The sequence below is a fragment of the Serinus canaria genome, chromosome 7 (assembly GCF_022539315.1).
Source record: "Serinus canaria isolate serCan28SL12 chromosome 7, serCan2020, whole genome shotgun sequence".
NCBI lineage: Eukaryota > Metazoa > Chordata > Aves > Passeriformes > Fringillidae > Serinus > Serinus canaria.
The window spans coordinates 20,721,674-20,741,593 of record NC_066321.1 but is presented as its reverse complement, the minus strand read 5'-3'; the positions used below and the strand labels follow the sequence as shown (position 1 = coordinate 20,741,593).

At 36.8% G+C, this 19,920-nt stretch overlaps 1 protein-coding gene across 1 annotated transcript; it reads left to right on the top strand.

Moving 5' to 3' along the window:
* Positions 1–18: 18 nt before the first annotated feature.
* CIR1 (corepressor interacting with RBPJ, CIR1) lies at positions 19–19,595 on the top strand. The gene is made up of 10 exons (XM_009088006.4): positions 19–161; positions 895–989; positions 1,507–1,580; positions 2,811–2,824; positions 2,921–2,976; positions 3,299–3,347; positions 3,522–3,639; positions 14,753–14,859; positions 16,292–16,377; positions 18,047–19,595. Exons 1-10 carry the CDS (start codon positions 90–92, stop codon positions 18,774–18,776), a joined length of 1,401 nt encoding a protein of 466 aa, XP_009086254.3. The 5' UTR covers positions 19–89; the 3' UTR covers positions 18,777–19,595.
* Positions 19,596–19,920: the final 325 nt, after the last annotated feature.

Sequence of the window (19,920 nt, the reverse complement as noted above, 5' to 3'; positions counted from 1 at the left end):
CGCGGCCGCCCCGGAGCGCCGCTGTCGCTGTCCCTGTTCCTGTACCTGTCCGTGCCGGGGCCGGCGGCTCCCGCTCCACCGCCGCCGCCATGGGGAAGTCGTTCGCCAACTTCATGTGCAAGAAGGATTTTCACCCCGCCTCCAAGTCCAACATCAAGAAGGTGAGGGCGGCCGGGGGTGCCCCCGCGGGGACGCGTTGCCGGTACCGCAGCGGCCCGAGTAGTGCTCCTCGCCTTCCTGGGTGGCACCGGGGCTGGGGCACAGAGGAAGGAGGAGGCAGGGAAATAGTTAAGAAATACTTGGAGCTTCGGGTTTTCTTGTTCCCACGTGTGTATGACTGTCGCATTTTCCTGGCTCAGGCTTTTCAGCACCTGATTCTCAGAACAAATAGGCGCTGTGCCCCGTCCAGGAAAACCGCACCTGCCACGATGTGCCCTTGCTTTCCCAGTGTTTCATACCTGCCTGAGCTGGCTGCAGGTGCCCTCTCCAGAACCGTGGCCCTTGCCAGAAACCCCCTTGGGTACCTGGGGCTAGCGGTCTGCCGAGACTTCGCCGAGCAATGGTCGCTACAGGGAAGAGAGTGGCACCCACTGGGTGTTTTCTGAGCCTGCTTTTTCCTTTGAGCTACCACATTTTCTCCTGTCTTTTCAGTGTGTAAGTGTGTGAAAGTTAGAACTTTCTAACTTCATTCAAGTTAGAACTTGAAGTTTCTCAAAATTACTGTTGTGGGAAGTTCATTTGTTAAAATACTGGATGAAAATAGTGCGTTTTATGTGATTAGAATGGTGATCATCCCTTGTTAAGCATTTTCAATTGGGTAAAAAAGTTTTTTATACACTAATATATTTTGTAATAGTTTTTGTATTTAAGTGGAAGCTTAATTATTTTAACTAGGTATGGATGGCAGAACAGAAAATCTCATATGATAAGAAGAAACAAGAAGAATTAATGCAACAGTATCTGAAAGAACAGGAATCCTATGATAATAGGTGAGAATTGGCTTAAAATTGCTCCCTTCTTCCTCCTGTCTTGTTTTCATGGTAGTGAAGGTGATACTGCTGTGAGCAATTTGAAGAACTGTCTCCATTGACTGTAGTAGTGGGAGAGGGCAGTGATCCATTAAGTGATGTCTGATTAAGAAGTCACAAGAAGTTCTTTAGTGGTTTGTGCCTGTCTTCTGAATAATTTCAAAATGTGCTACGTTTCACAGAACAGTAACCTTGTATAATTATACACCTGTATCACAGAGAAGTCTGTTTTTCATAACTCTGGACATACTGCTTTTCAGCTGAGATTGAAATGTGTCATTTTTGTACACAATGGATCATGCAAAGTCCTTGACTGGTCTCTCAGGTTTTTTGATACTCAGATTTTATTACTCACATTAACAAATGAAAAAATGCAAGTTATCACAACAATTTCATACTGGTTTTTTGGGTGTTTTTGTGAGTGTTACCAATGTGACTGTTTTGTGTTTTAACACCCCAAACTGCCCTTTTTATTTAGGTTGCTTATGGGTGATGAGCGTGTGAAGAATGGTCTTAATTTCATGTATGAGGCACCACCTGGAGCAAAGAAAGGTATTGCAATTTCCTGATTGTGGGCAGATAGTACTGCATAGCTAAAAACCTTCTGAAGAGACAAACACAATGTATTTCATTTTAAAATAACACATTTGTGGTGAGATAATGATAGGAGGTGTGATTTTTTAAAATTATTTCTGTGAGAATGTGCATAGATATATATAGATAGATAAATATGGGTAGATATATATATATATCTAATACAATATGTAATAATTTTGATCTCGCAAAGCTTTAATTTCTTTCAAAAAGAATGGTTGGGGGTTTTTTAAGCAACAGCTCAATGTGAAGGGAAGACCAGATAAATATCTTTCCAGGCAACAGCATAAATTCTGTCCTCAACCAAGGATGCTTCTTTAGCCAATTATAAAGGCATTGGATGAGGAGGACTAGGCCTTACCAGGGCAATGACTCAGACAACACAAAGCTGTATTTTGGCCTGCTCTCTTTTACAGAAATAGCAGGTTGCTTTTGTTTAAGTTACACCCATAATTTAGCTTGATGCTTGTCAAACATGGGAAATACCAGAACAAGAAATTACTTATCAGAAGTTACAAAAATAATAAATGCTGAAATTCAGTAGTCAGAAGTGCTGCCTGACCTGTGTCTGGTGAGTCTGTGGCTGTTTAGTAGTGTTGTAAATGGAAGTTTCTGAACACCTGGTGGACACTCGTATCAGTCACTTAATTTTAGCAAGATCTGAATGTAAGTAAAGAACTAAGAAAATGTATTTCCTCTAAGAGAAAACATGTTCCCTTTAAACTGCATCTTTCCCATTTGCATGAAATCACTTGGAAATGCTTGGATGGACTCATTCTTGTAGACCAAGTTTTGCAATGATTTAACTTTAGAAGCTCTATTAGTAACCTCTTAAGCTTAGAGGAAATGCAATTTCAAAGTAGCAATTATTGCTAAACTTTCTTTTTAATATCTTAAAAGTAAGTATTGTTGCTACTCTTGCAAAAAGTGAAGTTTTTATTTGTGTAACAAATCAGCATAAATTTAGAAAGTGATTCTGGATTTACAGGAATGTAAAGCTATATACTAGAGGCTGGTTATTTGTGAGTGCACTCTATTTATATAAAGCTACTTCCTGACTATTTGCGCTATTGATTAGTATAAACCATAAAATGTTTTTTCTTTTGCTTGGGGGGAACACCATCTGGAGTTTACATATAAAATTAATGCATCATTTGTTTTCTTTGCATGCTTTCTGAAAATTCAAAGAGGAAACAAAAGAGGTATTTCATTACATTATTTCTTTATGTTTTCTTCTTGCTTGCTTAAAATGTAAACCTCTGAAAAATTTCAAACTTACGATATTTTCTGTTTTATAGCAAGAAGGAGAGACTGAATACAAATTTGAATGGCAAAAAGTCGCTCCTCGAGAAAAGTAAGATATCTGGATTTTTTCCATATACTTTTCTTTTTGTCCCCTTTTTCCCCTGTTTTATTTTTGAGCAGGTCACTTGTGTGATCTTGTCACGTCCTGACACTTAATTAGGAAAACCCATTAAACTGGAACTATTTCCTTGCTTTGCTTTATTTTCGTGTGATTTTGACATCCATATTTGAAAACACATTAGAACAGTGTTTACAGGAATGATACCTCTGAAATGGGTGCATACTTGTCAACAAAAGGTAGTTTTGTATCTGATGTCTTTTAAAAAATAGTGGTGAATGGAGTATTTGTGTTCTCTTGTGTTTGCTCACAGATATGCTAAGGATGATATGAATATCAGAGATCAGCCCTTTGGTATCCAGGCAAGTTACATACATTTCACTCTCTGGGTGTATGGGGTGTATTTCAAACATTGTCTGACTGCAGAACTTTCACATGGACTCTCTTAATTTTATCATCTCTTTTTCAGTTGGTTTAAAGGCTTCTCTTACGCCCCTTGGTGACTAAATGGTGTCAATTGGTTTTGTTGCCTTTAGGTGCGGAATGTGAGATGCATTAAATGCCACAAGTGGGGTCATATAAACACTGATCGAGAATGTCCCTTATTTGGCCTCTCTGGAATCAATGCAAGTTCAGTCTCCAGTGATGGCTCAGGTAGGCAGTGAATGGTTCTTAAAGTTCTGCTTAGACATTGTTGGGGGGAGCTTATTATGTTTCTTTTTAGAAGGTTTCAGTTTATCATATTTCAGAGAGTTGATGAAATCTGGAAAACAGTGAATTCCAATTGAAGGATCCACAAGTTTGAGTTAGTTATTTCATATTGCAGGGACCTAATCTTCTAATTAATAACCCATTTAAAAAAGATTCTGTATTGCTTTGATCCTATCTGGGCCTAAAACTGAGAAGCTGCAATTAGACTGTAGATCAGAATACAAAATTTGTGTCATCAAAAAAGTGAATGGATTGTCAAAGACTGTCCCAGTTCAGATTTAAGGAAACTGCTTAGATAAGATGGAATATATCATTATATCTTTGTTAATCTCTTGGTAAAAAAGGAGAGGTTTGTGGGCTTTTTTTAAAATATGTTACTGTGTAACTGGATAAGCAATTGAAAACTAGATTTCCAAATGTCTGGTTTCCCTTCATCTGACTTATTTTTGCTTCTCAAGGTACAATTTTTTTTTCTTCTATTAGCTCTCCTGTCAATTGAAGTCACAAAGCAGTTAGTGCTGGATTATGTTTGAATAAGTGGTTATAAACATTCAAATTGATTTTTTTTTTTTTGCCTAGAGTACGTTTTTTCTGTGAGTTGACCCAAGTTGTAAAACAAGTTTCTTAAAATTGGGGCATGTTAAAGAAACATCAGGTAGCATGATGAGTCTTCAGCCTTGCTGTACTGTGCTTTAAAGTCAGAATTGTGTCTTGGATTTTGCAGGGATACCATTGCATCGAGTTGCACACCCTCTATGGTTTCTGCTTTTCTTCTGTCTTCCTTCAGATTATCTATTTTTTGTAGCAGCTCCTAGTTTTGTTATATATTTAGGCTGACAACAATCTTGTCTTTTCAGAATTAGGTCACATAGATCCATAGTTTCTTTGGGATGAGTCCTAGAAGAGTTGAGTTAAAGGAAATGGTGCCTCTTACTCTCCTGTCTTTTTAGGCATTGTCTGATGATTATGCCATTGTATTGCTCATCCTGTAGTTGACTTGCTCAGCCTTTCTGTTCAGTTGGTTATCAAGTTAAATCACTTTCTTGCATGATTCTTATCTTAGAAAAAATTTGTGCTTAGAGCATTTGTTGGTGGTAGAATTATATTGTGTAGCTCTTGCATGTCAGAGATGCTTTTGTGCTACAGAACTCACTGTCCACACCTCAGTTCAAATGAAGTGGGTCAATTTTAGGGGTGTTTGGTTGAAAAAGCAGAAATTATTTGTTCATGTTTGCACAAATCTGAATATACATTCCTTATTATTTGTTACAGTGTAATACAGACACTCTGCAGTGTCAGTAGAAGAATAACTGCTTGTTTCAAACCTTACTGAACTATCTATATAGGTGTAGGCAACGTTTGACTGCTGTGGGTGTTTCCCACTTGAAGAGATGTCCCCCAGATGGCTTTTCAAACCATCTTTCTAAGCCTAAAGAGAGCATTTAGCATATGTAATGAATTTTGCATGAAGGAAAATGGTGTAAAAGTACTTAGATGTTCTCAGACTGCACCAGTGCCCTCTCATTTTCAACTTTGGAACTTAGAAGACAGTGTGCTATGCTGAGCTTAGACTCAAGGATTTTTAGGGAGTAGGGGTGGGCGACAGATCAGGATTTGTATATATAATTTGTAAGACACTGTACTTGAATTTGAATAGTCAGCTGTAATGATACTGCTCCTTTCTCTTTCTTGCAGGGAAACTATGTAAGAACACTGTAGGTAAAGTTTAAAGTTCTTGATTTAATAGCAAATACAAGGCTTAGAGAAAGTGGTAATATTAATTACAACATGAAATAAAAGGTTGTCTGCTTTTTCTAGCCTCAGGAATACAAACCTTTCATCAACTTTTCTAAAACTTCGTCTGATTTAATAACAAGTTAAGTTACACTCCTTTGATGACTTCTGGAAATGTGTGTAAATGAAGCACTACAGTTAAGTGACACCACAAACTCTTGAATTCACCGCTTCTCTTAAGACTCATAATTCATCCACATGATGTGCTAAAGTGTGTGCCACATGTTTTTTAAAAAAGTATGAGGTTTTTTGGTTTTGTTGAAACCCTGACAGTAGTGCTGTGTTGACTGGGATGGGAGCAATTACTTTGCATTGCTGAGAGTTCAGCCCAGTTGTTACAGTGGTGCAGATCCACAGTTGGCTCTGCTGCCTCTGTTTCCACCTCCTAGAACCTTCTTCTGTTGCTCTGTGCAATACTCCTCCTCAAACTCTGTTTCTTCCTGCTTCTCTTTATCAGTAATTGCATGCACTCCTAAGCGGCTTTCTAGACTAAATTCCTGATTGTTTTTTATTGCTTCGTAGTACTGCAAAAATGTCCATTGCCACACTGTTCTTTAGGCTGGCTAGAACTCCAGAAAAAACTACTTTGGAAGGGACAGAGACTTTCAATGAGATCATCCTTTTATGAAACTGTTCTGTGTTTTGTGAACTGATGATTGAAAAATCCTTTGCACTTGAAACAAGTTGAATTGCACATGAATTGCTTCCCAAGCCCCCCCTCCTCCACATATCACAAGTGTCTTCTCATGATTAGAAAGCTGGTAAAAAACCATGGAAATAGTCCACAGTTTTCATTTTTTTGGTTGTCACCAACAGGAAAAAAAAAGTGCAAAACACTTGGCTTCTAAGGCCAGGTAGAGTTTGTTCAATTTTTCTGAAGCTGTTTATTCATTTCTAAAATGTAGAGGTTAAAACACATGTCTCTGAACAGAGCAGTGAATAGGGATTCCAAGGATAGGCAGTGATTACTGCTAGTATACAGCAGATCTTGGATGTGTGCTAAATTTATTTACCTGGGCTTTTTAATAACTCAGTGTGTAAAAATACATTTGCAGTGAACTCTCAAAAAGTTGAAAAATGTTTGCTAAATGCTAAATGTTTGCTAATGCTAAATTATTAGAGTATATAGTACTTTAAAAGGTTAGGAAGTATTGTCATATTTAAGAAGTAGAGGTAAACTTCTTTCAAGCTGGTGTTTCAGGAAATTGAAATATTAATATTGCCCCATAAATGAAAGGGTACAGCTAAGAAATACTGGTATAACGAGGAAAATTTTAGTACAGTAGTCAATGTACAAGAATTCCAATTAGTTTATGAAATTAATTGTATTGAAAGGACCAAATTTAAGTTCTAAATAACTAAACATTTTTTAAAGAGCAAATCTTTGGATTTTTTTAATGTTCTTTGGAAACAGCTCTATTGCTTTGAAGTTACTTACTTGGTAGTGCTTTATTTCTTCTGATTTATAATCTTTTCATCCTAATAGAAGTCAATCTTACATTCTTTTCATGCAAATTGAGTGGAATAATTTTTTTTTGGCAGTGCGTGGTAGTTGCCCTAACTAAATTTAGGTTAGAATTCTTCCAACTTTGCAAATACTCTCCCTTGCTGGAGCACGCCATGCATCAGCACAGTGCTGGAAGGCTCTGGTCCATGTGCTGCTGAGCATCCTGCCTGGTGATGAATCTCTGCCCAGTCAGGCTGTGGGAATGTTTGGCTTTGTGGTTCTGAATCTGGTGTGCTAAGGATACTGGCATCACTAATTTCTGCAGTAGGAGGTTTTAAAAAATGGTCTGGCTTCCCTGTCAAAGGTTTGTAGCAGGCCTTGATACAAGTTCAGTTTTTGTTTTGTTCTAATTTATTCCTGCTTCAGAAAGAGTGAAACAAAATGTCTTGTGTGTACTCATTATTTTTTTCAGCATCAGGGGAAACATTTGACTGCAAGTAAATGAAACTGAAACTCATGTCTGATTCAGTTGACTTGGCTAAAATTCCTTCTCTGTTTCTCCATAGGGAAAAAGAAAAATAATTAACTGAGATTCCCCCCCCCCCTAGTCATGTCCAATATAGGCTTTTTCTCTCCCATAAATCTTATAAGCTGTGATTCTGTCATTTCAGCAGAAGAATAGCTGTCTTTTCTTGTGATGTGCAGACTACATTGTAATGTTCCTCTTGACACATAGAACTGGTTGGCAATTGCTGTGTTGGATTTGGTGTTGAATATTTTGTGTGCAAAGACCAGTCACAGCCTTCATTTTCCTCCAGTGAAACCGCTGCAGGGCTCAGGGTGTCTGTGGTACTGTCTTCTGCTGTCTTTCAAGATCTGACATAGATTGCAGTGCTTCAACAAACAAAAATAGGTACAATCAGTACCTTAACTTGGGCATGGTGGCTTGGTTATTTTGCTTCTGGGACCATTTTACTAATCTAGCTGGTAATTCATACAAGAAAAATAATAACCTTACCATTAAAAAGCACCTATTGAATAATATCTCACCAGTGACTAGAGATTATTTTTTCAATAAGGCAATTTCAGTGGATGTGGTTATCATGGGATAATCACACCCCTGGGGTACAGCCTTGTCTGTAATCTCCCAGGAGTGTAATTATTGCATGATAACTGCACCCCCTGGTGTTGCATTATTTCTATTATGAAATTCTTAGTTTTAGATATAAAGTAACTTTGATCACTGAAAACTGCAAAGTACTGTTTGAATGTTCCAGCTGTGAGGCTTACAGAGACCAACTTAGAAGATTTGCTTCTCCTTTACAAAGGTAAATTAGGCAATCAAAATTCTTCTTTGGGCTAAACTGATTTACAGAGTGTTTTACTGATAAAATCCTAACTTTCAAAGTTCCCTCCAGATGAAAATATCAGTTGTGCTTCTGAGTTTACGTGCCACTGTGTACATATGCACGTAGAAAATGTAGAATGCATACCAGTAAAAAAACCAGCTCACTAGCATCTCAAAGTTTGCCTGTTTTTACAGTCCTTTCTTTTCATTAACCAGGAGCATCTGTTGGGGTTTGTGAGGTTTGTGAATCCTGAAAAGCTATTAGCTTGATTGGAACAGAGATCATTAGGTGTCCTGTGCAAAGTGTTTTGAAATAATACTGTTATTTCACTTCAAAATTGCCTGCAACTTTCTTGGTCAGGTGAAGTTAAGACAAACTGAATATTTTTTTCCTTTCCCTTCTTTCCTGCAAACAATCTATCCTGTTCAGTGATGGTTTGGGCAGATGGGGGGAGGAGTTACTGAAAAGCTGTGAAAGCTTGAATGCTTACAACTTTTATTGTATGGTTTTTAGAACAAAGACCCCAGTGTCTGTTCCTTTCTTATGAAGAAAGGTATACTATCTTAGGAAGTGAGGCTAATGTCTCAAATTGTATGAACAGCATAGTTAGAAGTGGGATGGTAAGGTTAAAAGATGTTCTTGCACTCTTGGCCTATGTAAGCTAAGCCTGGAGAGTGTGGGGCATCCTCCTCTGCTGTGGACTACTTTGCATTTTTTACAGCTGACTGGCTCTATACGTGAGCCATGCCATGGAATTACTAAGGAAAAAGTGCTGTAAAGTGCTTAGCACGCTCTGGAAAATTCAGGCAAATGAAGGTAAAATTCGAATGGAGCAGTGTGTATGTGTATCTAGTGTCTTATGGTCTACCAAGATAAAGCCACTTCAGGTATAGCTGTGCAGGTGCAGCCTTCTAAAGGCTCATTACCCAGTTCTGGGGTTTGCACCCTCTCTTTTCATCTCCTGAGTGCCCCTAAACTAACTGTGGGTGTTGTTTCCATCTGTCTGTGACCTAGTGTGTTCCACTGATCTTAAGCTTTTAGGTGAAATACCTTTCCAGAGTAATCATTGAGATTACCAGTCATGGGGAGACAGCAAAAATGAAATCTATGTTTATGTTACATTGTCTGCGTCTCACTGCAGTTTCCCAGTGACAAATATGGTACCTTTTCTCCCAACTGAGAAAAGTCTGCATTGTATGGGGAATGCAGGATTTTTTTAAAAATATTCTTTTGAATTTGCCATAACCAAGAAAAGGTATTTGAATATATTAACTGTGAATATTTGTATAAATGGTCATCTGTAGAAAGGTACAGTGTGTGAAACCTTCCTTTATGATCTGCAGCTGAGACCTTTGATTGTGAACAGTAGGAATCTTAACTAAATCTTCACATAGTTTAAGAACTGTCACATTTTAGAATAATCCTCCATTTATGTTTCAAAAGCATTGGTATTTGTTGTGAATGCATAAGATACAGATTCTATTAGAAATCTTGTGCTTAGCATTTAAGTGATAAATATGGATTCCAATAGCAGTTTGATAATATTAAATGCCTTTTACTACTCCAAAAAAATAAAAAGGAAACTCAGGTTTCTCTGAAATACCATCTCACAAAAGCATGGCAAATTACACGGAAATTCTGTGCTAAAGTGTTAAATACAGTTAAACTGCAGACCCTCTGAAGAAGAGCTAATTAAAAGCCAGAGGTTTTAGTCATTGATTTCTCTCAATGCCAACTGCAGCAGTTGCTTTGAAGTGTAAATATGGTCTGAATGCACTCATCTCTGAAATAGATGAAAAAATTATCAGTAAAAGATGATTGATTCTGAATTAGTGGAGGCAGCATGAACTTACTGTGTGTCATGATCACATAATTTTGATTATAGTTCTTTGTCCTGTAGATAAAATAAGTGCCTAGTCTCATCTCTATCACAACCTCAGTAAAAGTTCACAGACTATGGAGTGTGATTAAGCTCAGTCTGTAATTTTTTTACATTTTTGCTCAATTTCCATATTAACAAAAGCCATAGAAAACTCGGTGGACAGAACAAGAAAGTATATGGATGTATTGACACAACTGTCTATTCTAATTTTAAAGTTAATTTGTCTTTTAAAGCAAGACCTAAAAAGCATTGCATCATATGTTATGTCTTTGCTACTACCCAAAAAAGGTAGCATTCTGCATTCAGAGTATATTTATCCTTCATGTGGTTGTGTGCAAGACTGAAACTCGCCATCAGAATATTTTCAAAAGCCTAGTTAATTCTAAAGAGGTGGTTTTGTACTCTGCAGGTGTTTATGTATCTACTTTTCCACAGCAAAGCATGGCTTTAGTACCACTGTTGTGTAGAAAACCATAAATAAATTTCAGTTTGGAGGAGGTATGGCCTCACATGGTCCAAGCTGCCTTGGAGAAAGGATGGTGACAACATGCTTTAGGCCTACTTTGCTAACAAAAAATGTGTAGTCAGAAAAGAGAAGCCTTGAGAGTATCTTGTCCTTGATTCATGAATTAAGTTTTAAGCGTGATAGCATGGAGTTTGCTGACTGTGACATAAACTGGCAAATTAACAGCAGATACACAAGTTTGCTATGTTCACATTTTCATGTAAATTACCTCTCTTACCAAGTCAGAAGTGTGATGGTGTGCTGATGGTGATGTTTTTAGATTAAAATTATCACATTTGTAACCTAAAAGACATCCCATGCCAGAACACATTTTCAGAAAAGGAGAAAATCTTGTTCTAACAGCCATATTCTAAATACTGATAATATGCAAAATGAAGTAGTTAAAATAAAGGTAAATCCTTGGAATTAAAATGACACCATGAAGAGCCTACTTTTCCCAGTATTTTCTACCATTTTCCAGTAACTTTTATATAGTGTACTCTATTTAATTTTGTAACAATACATAGAATACAAACCAAAATATACATACATTGTTAAATATCAAATAGTTCTGTAACTGCAGCCACAATGTAACTAAAACTGCTTACTGTCATTTCCCCTGCCAAAGATGGCACGTTTACAGTGTAATTGTTTCTTATGTCTTTGCTTTCCATTTATATTCCACAATAAAAATCCATTTAAAACCTGATTGATTGTAAAGAATAATTCAGTTTGCTTATCTGCACTGGTGACAGTAGTGAAAGCTTTTATCAGTAAATTGGGCAAATACTGTCAAGACTATGCATCATGGGTAGGTGGAAGTAGAACTGCTATTTTTGGTGATACTGGCAAACAAAACTTGATGGTCTGTCCTCACTGCCCCTGAAGCTATTGCAAAAAATGTGGTATTTAATCACAGGAGTCATGACAAAGTGTTTTAGCATACTGCTCCCTCATAGTGAATAATTAGAAAAAATGTGCTTTGTGTGCTGTAATGGAGGCCTGCTAGATGGTGTGTTACAGCTGGCATTGCTCTCCTAAGGGTGCCCCTGCTTCCCAGGGAAAACATTCTGAAAACAAGAGTCTTATGTGCACTCTGCATTTGTAGCATCAAGACAAGTACAGGCAGACCAGAGAATTTATTGCAGCTGTAGGTTTCTCTGGTTTCTGGGACAGGTGTGGGGCAGTAATGTGGGGTGGGAGAGCTTGCTGTAAGGCAGGCACTTAAGTAATTGAAATCCAGAACTGTATTCCCTTCCTGATGGCTTCATAGAAGCAGAACTGATTATGTTAATTCACGTCAGTTGTGTGATGAGAAATTGGGAGTGCTCCTTGTTCCAAAAAAACAAATTTACAATATGTTATGGAAACCCTATTCTTCTGCAATCCAGTGTAATCGATGCTCATATATACCTGAGAAAAAAAACTAGTTACATCTCTTCTTTAATGTAATTTTATAGGTATTATAAAGATGCACCAAAAGCTGTCAAGTTTTTGGGTAGTGTTTTGTGAAGACTCAGATCTTCACACCTATTGCATGTTTTGAGTTTCTAGATTTTGTACCCAACTCTTTGAGTCAGCTGAGCTATCTGAATTGTATCCTTAAATAGTATCTTGAACAGAAGATAACAGAGAGAATTAGTGCAGCAAGAATTTCTGTGGAAAGTAAGAAGCAGGAAGAAACTGTAACCTCTTTGCATGACAACACTATTTCTTGAGAATTGCAATAGCCAAAAAAAAAAACCCTTTAAAAATCTGTAACTATTTAAGGATGGAGACTTTTTGTGTAAGCCCTTGTATAATGTTAAGTACTTGTAACTACAGAAAATATAAGAAGTTGTCAGTTGTCTTAATGCATAAAAATAAATGTCACATTCACAAGTAGTTAATTACACTATATGACAAAAAGTTTTTCCAAGACTACGAATTAGTTCTAAAGCAGATAAATGGTTTAGTTTTAGCCGAGTGGCATCTGGGAAAGTTTTGAAGATCTTTTTTTTTTTTCCCTATCAAAATGCAAATTTCAGAAAATAACCTTAACAGTCATATTCAAAAATAGCAAGGTACTGTATTTGACTTGTTTCAGGAAGAATAAGAAACAGATGATGAAACAGTGTAACTTTGAACTTATTTTTAGTTTACTGATGAAAGAATGCTGAGGGACTAGTTGTCAGAAGTCGTAGCAATCAGCTATTTTTATAGGATTCCTGTATCAAAAGTTCTGCTAGCTCATGGTATAATATCTCCAGATGTTTTCACCTGCACGAGGTCACAGAGTTAGCTTCTCAGGCTGTCTCACAAGTGTGTGAGGAATGCCTATATGAGGAGTTTGATTTTCGTAACACGTAAAGGATTTTTGTGCCTGATGTAGGAGTGAGTCTGCAAGTTGATGGATGCTGTTCAAAAATAATAAGCTATCATCATAGCCAAAGATTTTAGCCAACTGAGAGCCTCTCAGCTCAGTCTTACCATCTGTTTTACTGTTAATGACTCAGCTGGAGCATAGGGCTGCCAGGTATACCTAGTACTGCTTTCTCTGACAGTCTTGAATGGTGAAGACACAGTTGTGGTCATAAGCCAAAGGCAGGCTGAAAAGATTTACCACTTTGGGTTACCAGGCAACCGAGGTGTGAAATTTGAAACATACCAAATTGTAGACACTGGGGCCTAAAGACATTCATTAATTGTGAGCTTGCAGTTACACTGTAACACATAAAAAGAAAAAGCACTTCGGATAGAGTACAGAGAGGATGGGAAATAACCCCCTACTTAAGAAAAATGCAAACTCAGGGAAGACTAAAAGGTATCTCATTTGAAAATTCTTTTGCCTGGAAATTAATGCAGGGGCTCCTTAAACCATTTCCAAAGTTCTGTTTTATTCCTGCCTGCTTTACATGTAGACCTGTTTGTTTCTGTAATGTAATATACAATATAGGAAAACTAAGAAAAAGGTTACTTCTTTGGAGAAAGTGCTATATAACTTGGCATATATTTTCTATAGCAAAAATCTCACTTTATTTTTCCTTACTTTTCTGAGTTAAAATCTCTGAGTGTTGTCAGTCTTGAAACTAAGAAAGTCTTTAACCACAGAGCAGAATCAGTACATTTCATAAGGCTAATTAATCTTATCATTTACAGTAGTTTACTGAAGCAATAGTGAACATGTGCTCCATGCCCTTTGTTACATTCCTTTTAATTTAGATTTACCTTACACAGTTCATTGACAGTAAGGTTACTGAAGGAACTGGGAAGGAAATTTACTGAAAGTGACCTCACAAGAGAGTGAATATTTAGGGTGAAGAAAAAGTACCTAATCAGACAAGTACACAACATTATGATGATCACAGGGATTCAATTAAAGCATAAGAGTGAGTTACAAGGTTTGTAAATTATGCAGTCAAGTCTGAATGATCCATAATACATATTTTACTCCTTGTTAGATTCTTGCAAAGAACAAAATCATGTGCCTAATGCCAACACCTACTCTAATGAAAAATACAGCATGTTTTTTAAGTTAATAAAACCAGAAATCTCTAAGGAGATAACAGTCTAGAGGCTACATATGTTTGGAAATCCCTAGAATAAGTAAGGACATAGATACTTTTCATGTGTTTTCATATTCCATATATATTTTTCTAATGTTTATTTTTACATTGAAGCTCAAAAATTTGTGTCATTGTGAAAAATGAGTTAGTAGTGACATATTAGAGGCGCGTTATCTCGTTGTTTTAAAGAGAGGAGGTACCTGAGTCTTATTTAATATGCTTTATTTAGATCTCCTGTGCTTTTTTACTATAATAAAAATATATTACTAGACTTATCTAATATATTGTTTTCAACATGACAAAGTTACATAAGAGAATCCCCTTGTACTTAAAGAAAAATGCAATTATTTTCCATTCTGAATCTTCAGACTGCTGTTTTAGAAAATCATATCTGATTATTTGCTCAGCAGAAGATTATTGAGTTGATTTAGCTGTGATTTTACTTAACAAAGCTTCAACTGAATTCCTACTGTGGAGTCCAAAAAAGGTAGAGAGATATAAATGATACATTCAAACTGTGATTTTTGTGAACAGGGCCATCAATGCACCCCTCGGAGCTAATAGCGGAGATGAGAAACAGTGGGTTTGCACTGAAACAAAATGTACTGGGGAGAAACTTGACCGCAAATGATCCATCACAGGTAATATCTTTTTACCAGTAAGCTGAAAATGTCTGTAAATCTAAATGTGATTGCTTGTGAATTGTTACTTAATGTTTTCAAATATGCATATCCATAGGAAAGCTGAAGAGCTATATCAGTAGAAAAATGTCAGAAAACTTAGTTTTCCAGCTTTGTTTTGTACAGAATGGTGAATCATAAATTACTTCTTTTTAAACCACATATAATAAATTAAATCCCTCTTCTGAGAGACTAGAAATTTAATTTTTCGTAATGGGGTGGTTAGGGCTTCTGCTGCATGCTTGTAATACAGTGCTACCCTTTGGATGAAGTTTGAGGCAGTATGCACAAATAATTACTGCCAGGAGTGCTATATCTGAAGGGTTTGTTTTACTTAATTCACTATTCTTCCAGTTATTTTTTCTGGGAGTGAAAATGTACTTAGACTGCTCAAAGTATATTACTAATTGAGGTGCCTGAATAAAAGTGTAAAATGAAAGATTAATATACACTCCTTGAAGTAACCTTTGTTGTTATGGCAGTATAGTCAAACCGGTAGTAAAGAGGGGATGACCACAAGCTGGTCTTGAAATCTTCAGTAAATCAGCAGTTCATTGTGTCTCCACAGACAGATGTACCTTTGCCTTTAAAAAAAGCTATGTACCCCCAAAAAAGTAGCATATGGGCACTGTTAAGTGAATCGTATTGATATCAGTATGTTTGCTTTATGTTAGGTGTGCTGGGGTTTCTTTGTAAGAGCTTTTTAATCTTTATTTCTTCTTTCGTCTTCTGAGTACGGCTAAAATTAAAAACATCGCTGTGGAGAACTGTGGTGTACCAGATGCACATAATTTGAGGAATTCAGGGTCTTCAAAGTAGTTTTGCTTTGCTGATTGTGTTACTGTATGTAGATTATATGATTACAGTATTTTGCATTGCTAGAAGACTTTGTGCACATTTAAAGACTAATAACACAACAGTGAAGTAGATGTGTTACCCATTTTCCTAATGACTAAACCGAGACAGAAAAGTAATTTGCTTAAATTACTCTGAGTTTGAGCAGGACTAGTGTCTTGCCTATTCATCCAAGCATGATAACAATGGAGTGACTTATCCTGGGGAATCGTGGGCTTCAAAATCGGCTCATTTTTATTAACTGTTTGAGAAATGTTTCTTTCCCTAGCAGTGATTTTTTTTTCATGTGTTAGTAATAACTCCTGTTGTATAGCCCCCACATTATAACACCTACTCAGCTCTGAGAGAGAATGTCGGGGTTTTTCACTTGGTAGTGGGTATTCTGTTCTAACCAGTGTCTTTGGCTGACTTAGTAATACAAATATATTTGTGTCTGTGCAATAATAAGGTACATAAGGGCACCACTTTTAAAACAGAAATCAGAATGAATATATTCTTTTTATCTATAAGAACCTAATGTCTTACTGCATTTTTCTAGGAGTTTGTTACAAGTGAAGGAGATGATGATCCAGAAGTTGAATTTTTAAAATCACTATCAACCAAACAAAAACAAAAACTTCTAAGGTAGGTCTGGTACTTAATGGAGGGGATATGTATCACCAGTAGTTCTTATTTACATCCATGATTGCCACTGTAAATCTTTGGTGCCTTTTAGCGCCATCAGTACAGAAGAAAATCAGCTTAGTTTAACATACACTTGACCACAAATGGCATTATGTAGCATGATTGTTTAAACTTGTTTTATTTTATTGTTTTAACTTATTTTATTTTAATCTAATTTTGATGCCTTTGACTGGGGCTCATTTCCAATTTAACTGGGATACTGAAAAACTAATTGGCTCACTAGAGATGCTGTGCTGCTAATTTAAAATACTATTCTGCACTCTGTTGTTTGCAGTATCTTCTCTTGTGATAAAAAATTCTGTGCTCTTGTTCACTGGTTTACAACTTGACAAAGTTTATCTTCTCCCTGTTGCTGAACTGAACCTGACCCTGTACTCCAATGCCAAGGCTGGCCCAGCTGAACCCTGTGCTTGTGTCAGGGCTTGCAGCTTACTGTTCCCTGTGGGTCTCAGTTAATGAGGTTCCCATGCTTTGTTTTTATCCAAATAATGTTGTGTGCCAGGTGACTAATGGGTTTTTTCTCTCTTCATTTGCAACGTTATCCTGACATCATCTCAAAAGGTTTAAAATCAAAAATACTAACCACTGGCAGGTAGATCCCATAGAGGCATGCAGCTAAAACAAGCTTTTAGGATAAAAGATGTCACGTGTGTGGGGAGTGGAAGGGGAGGGGGGAAAGGTGAATGGCTAAGCAGGTAGTAGGTAGGTACATATGGTATTCACATATGTAATAATTCTCTGAAAACAGTCAACATGTTTTATGTTCCGTATAAGTAAGGAGTGTGTATGTAGAGTAATTTAAAATGTTATTTTTGTTTGAACTTCTGCTGGCCCAACACATTGAAATTTTTATAATCCTTTATATTTTAGAAGTTGAAGTTTAGTAAATATTTGGGTCCTTTAGGCTTTATTAGTCTGAAGGGATTTCTTTTCATACACTGGAAGCAGTTTCACTATTCACTATTCACTCACTGATTTTCTGAGCATAAATACAGAAAGCAAAATAAAAACTACATGAAAGTAGTCGAATAGTATGCATGTGCATGATGGAATATTGTATACAGATAGAAAATGTAAGTTTCTAGTCATGAAAAAAAGAGGTTACTGGAAATATCTGTATTATTTGTCTAAAGAACTCTAAAGACATATGTTTTAGTCTCAGTTTTCATCATTAATAGAAAGTGAATACTAATTGCATTTTTTCATTTTCAAAACACCTTTCTAAAATGCATAAATAAAAGCAGCAATGATTTTCTAAGTTTCCAGAGCAGCCTGGCAAGGAGTAAAAAAGCACTACTGAATGTATTTATTCCTAGTTACAAGGCCTAAATTGTCATCTCTTACTTATCTTTTTGAAAATCAAAGAATTAAAAAATAATATTATTCCTGTTTTGAGGGAGCTGCTGTGGTTTACATACTATGGTATGCAGGTTAGAAGTTTTAAAATGAAACTGCTGAAAAAAGAAAATAATTCAATGTGTTTTTATAAAAATGAATGTATTTACTGTGTAGGTCATCAGAAGTAGTGAACTTTAAAAGACAATGACTTTGTAGTCTACTATATCTTAACATGTCTGATTGTGCCACTCTTTTATTTTGAAAACAAAAGGAAGTTGGATCGTCTAGAGAAGAAAAAGAAAAAGAAAGACAGAAAGAAGAAAAAGCAGCAAAAGAAAAAAAGCAAAAGTAAACACAAGAAACATAAGATGAGATCCTCTTCCTCATCCTCCAGTGAGACTTCAGTAAGCAGCAGTGACAGCGAGACTGACAGCAGAGATAAAGCAGCACAAAAGAAGATGGAGTCTAAGAAAAGAAAAAAAGACAAGTTTTCAGAGGCTAGCAGCAGCAGCAGTGATTCAGAAGGAAAGGCAAAAACGAGGAAGGAAAAACTTTATGAAGATCCCTCCAGTAGTCACGGTAACAAGGACAAAGACAGGGAGAAGTACAAGCTTTTAAAGCGAGATAGTTCTGCAGAGAACAACAAATGGAACTCCTGTGAGGGGGAAAGAAAGTCCACAAGCAGATACCATAGCACGAACACGAGAGACACTGAAAGAAAGGAGAAGGATAGTAGAAGCCAAAACATGAATGAAGGGAGCAGGAGAAGCCCGTGCTCAAATCACAGCAGTTCCAGGCAAAGGCACATAAGAAGAAGTCCAAGTCAAAGCCCTGGTGGAGAGCGGCACAGGAAAAAGGACACCAGAAGCCCCAGCACAGATGTACACAGAGAGAGGGGAAAATGTAGAGAAGGATATGGGGACAAGTGCAGTAAAGTGGAACACAGAGAAAGAAGCAGACGCAGTAGAAGCAGAAGCAGAGAGAGGAAAAAAAATAGATAGTATAGGGGACAGGTGCAAACAAGAATTTCTCTGGGTTTTGATGAATACCTTTAACAAGGGCTCAGTTACATACTGCTGTTCATTTTCCAGCCTCTGGAACTAGCATTTCCTGCATAAAGCCAGCAGCTTTATGTATGGTTCAATTCTATTGTGTTAGAATATTTGTAAATTAGCTATAAACGTTAAGGTATTTTTTTACTGTCTAAGTATGCTTATTGGCAAATACCTCTTGTATACATGCAGTAATTCACAAACCTAATTTAAGGATTTTAAAATATTTAAAAGCAGTATGTGATACTCTTGTTTTCATCCTTGATTTCTGTTTAGATGCAACTGCGATGGGGAGCAGAGAAAGCATTTGAGATAGTTCTGGATAAGATCACTGCTTTAGATATCAAAGCATTGTCTTGTAGAGGGTTTTCTTTTTTTCATACTGAAACACTTTTCCTAAAGTTCCCTGTAAGAGATCAATTTCATGAGTCAAAACAACAGAGAGACATAGTTCACATAAGTGTATAGCCAACATTTTTTGGCCTCCTGCAGTGTACAGCTTGGTCAGGGCCATCTAAACATCTTGAACCCCTGTTGGTATGTGTCAGTACAATGTCAAGTTATTGTTCAATAATCTCTCAAGACATGAAAGGAATATTTACTGCTTCAACTGTTTCAGGTATTTCGTTGCTTGTGGTAAGTTAGTGTAAATAGTCATCCTTTTGTTTTCATGAACCTTTTTGTGTTTTTAGTGATTGTCAGTCATTTTCTGCACACGTTGTTATGAAGAGGAATTTCCATAATAAAATACCTTATTCTTTAAAACCATCTAATATTTGCCATCTTCTTCAGAGTTCTGAGTCAGTACAAATGCACAAGGCAACACTTCACAAGGTTTTTATTGCAAAGGAAAGGCTTCTCTGCTCTTTCAGGTTGGCAGATGGAAGCACATTCATTAGTGGACACGTGAAACAGTCACTGTGCTCAGTATTCCAGCAACTTTCTTACCCTCCTCACTCACAGGACAAATGGGACTATCTTTTATTACCAGTCCACTTCCACTTCACTCAGAAGATTTTCAGCACTGCACAGAGTATAATAATACATGGTGAAAGTGACCTGGCTTATCGTTTAAGTGCATGTGAAGAGTTTG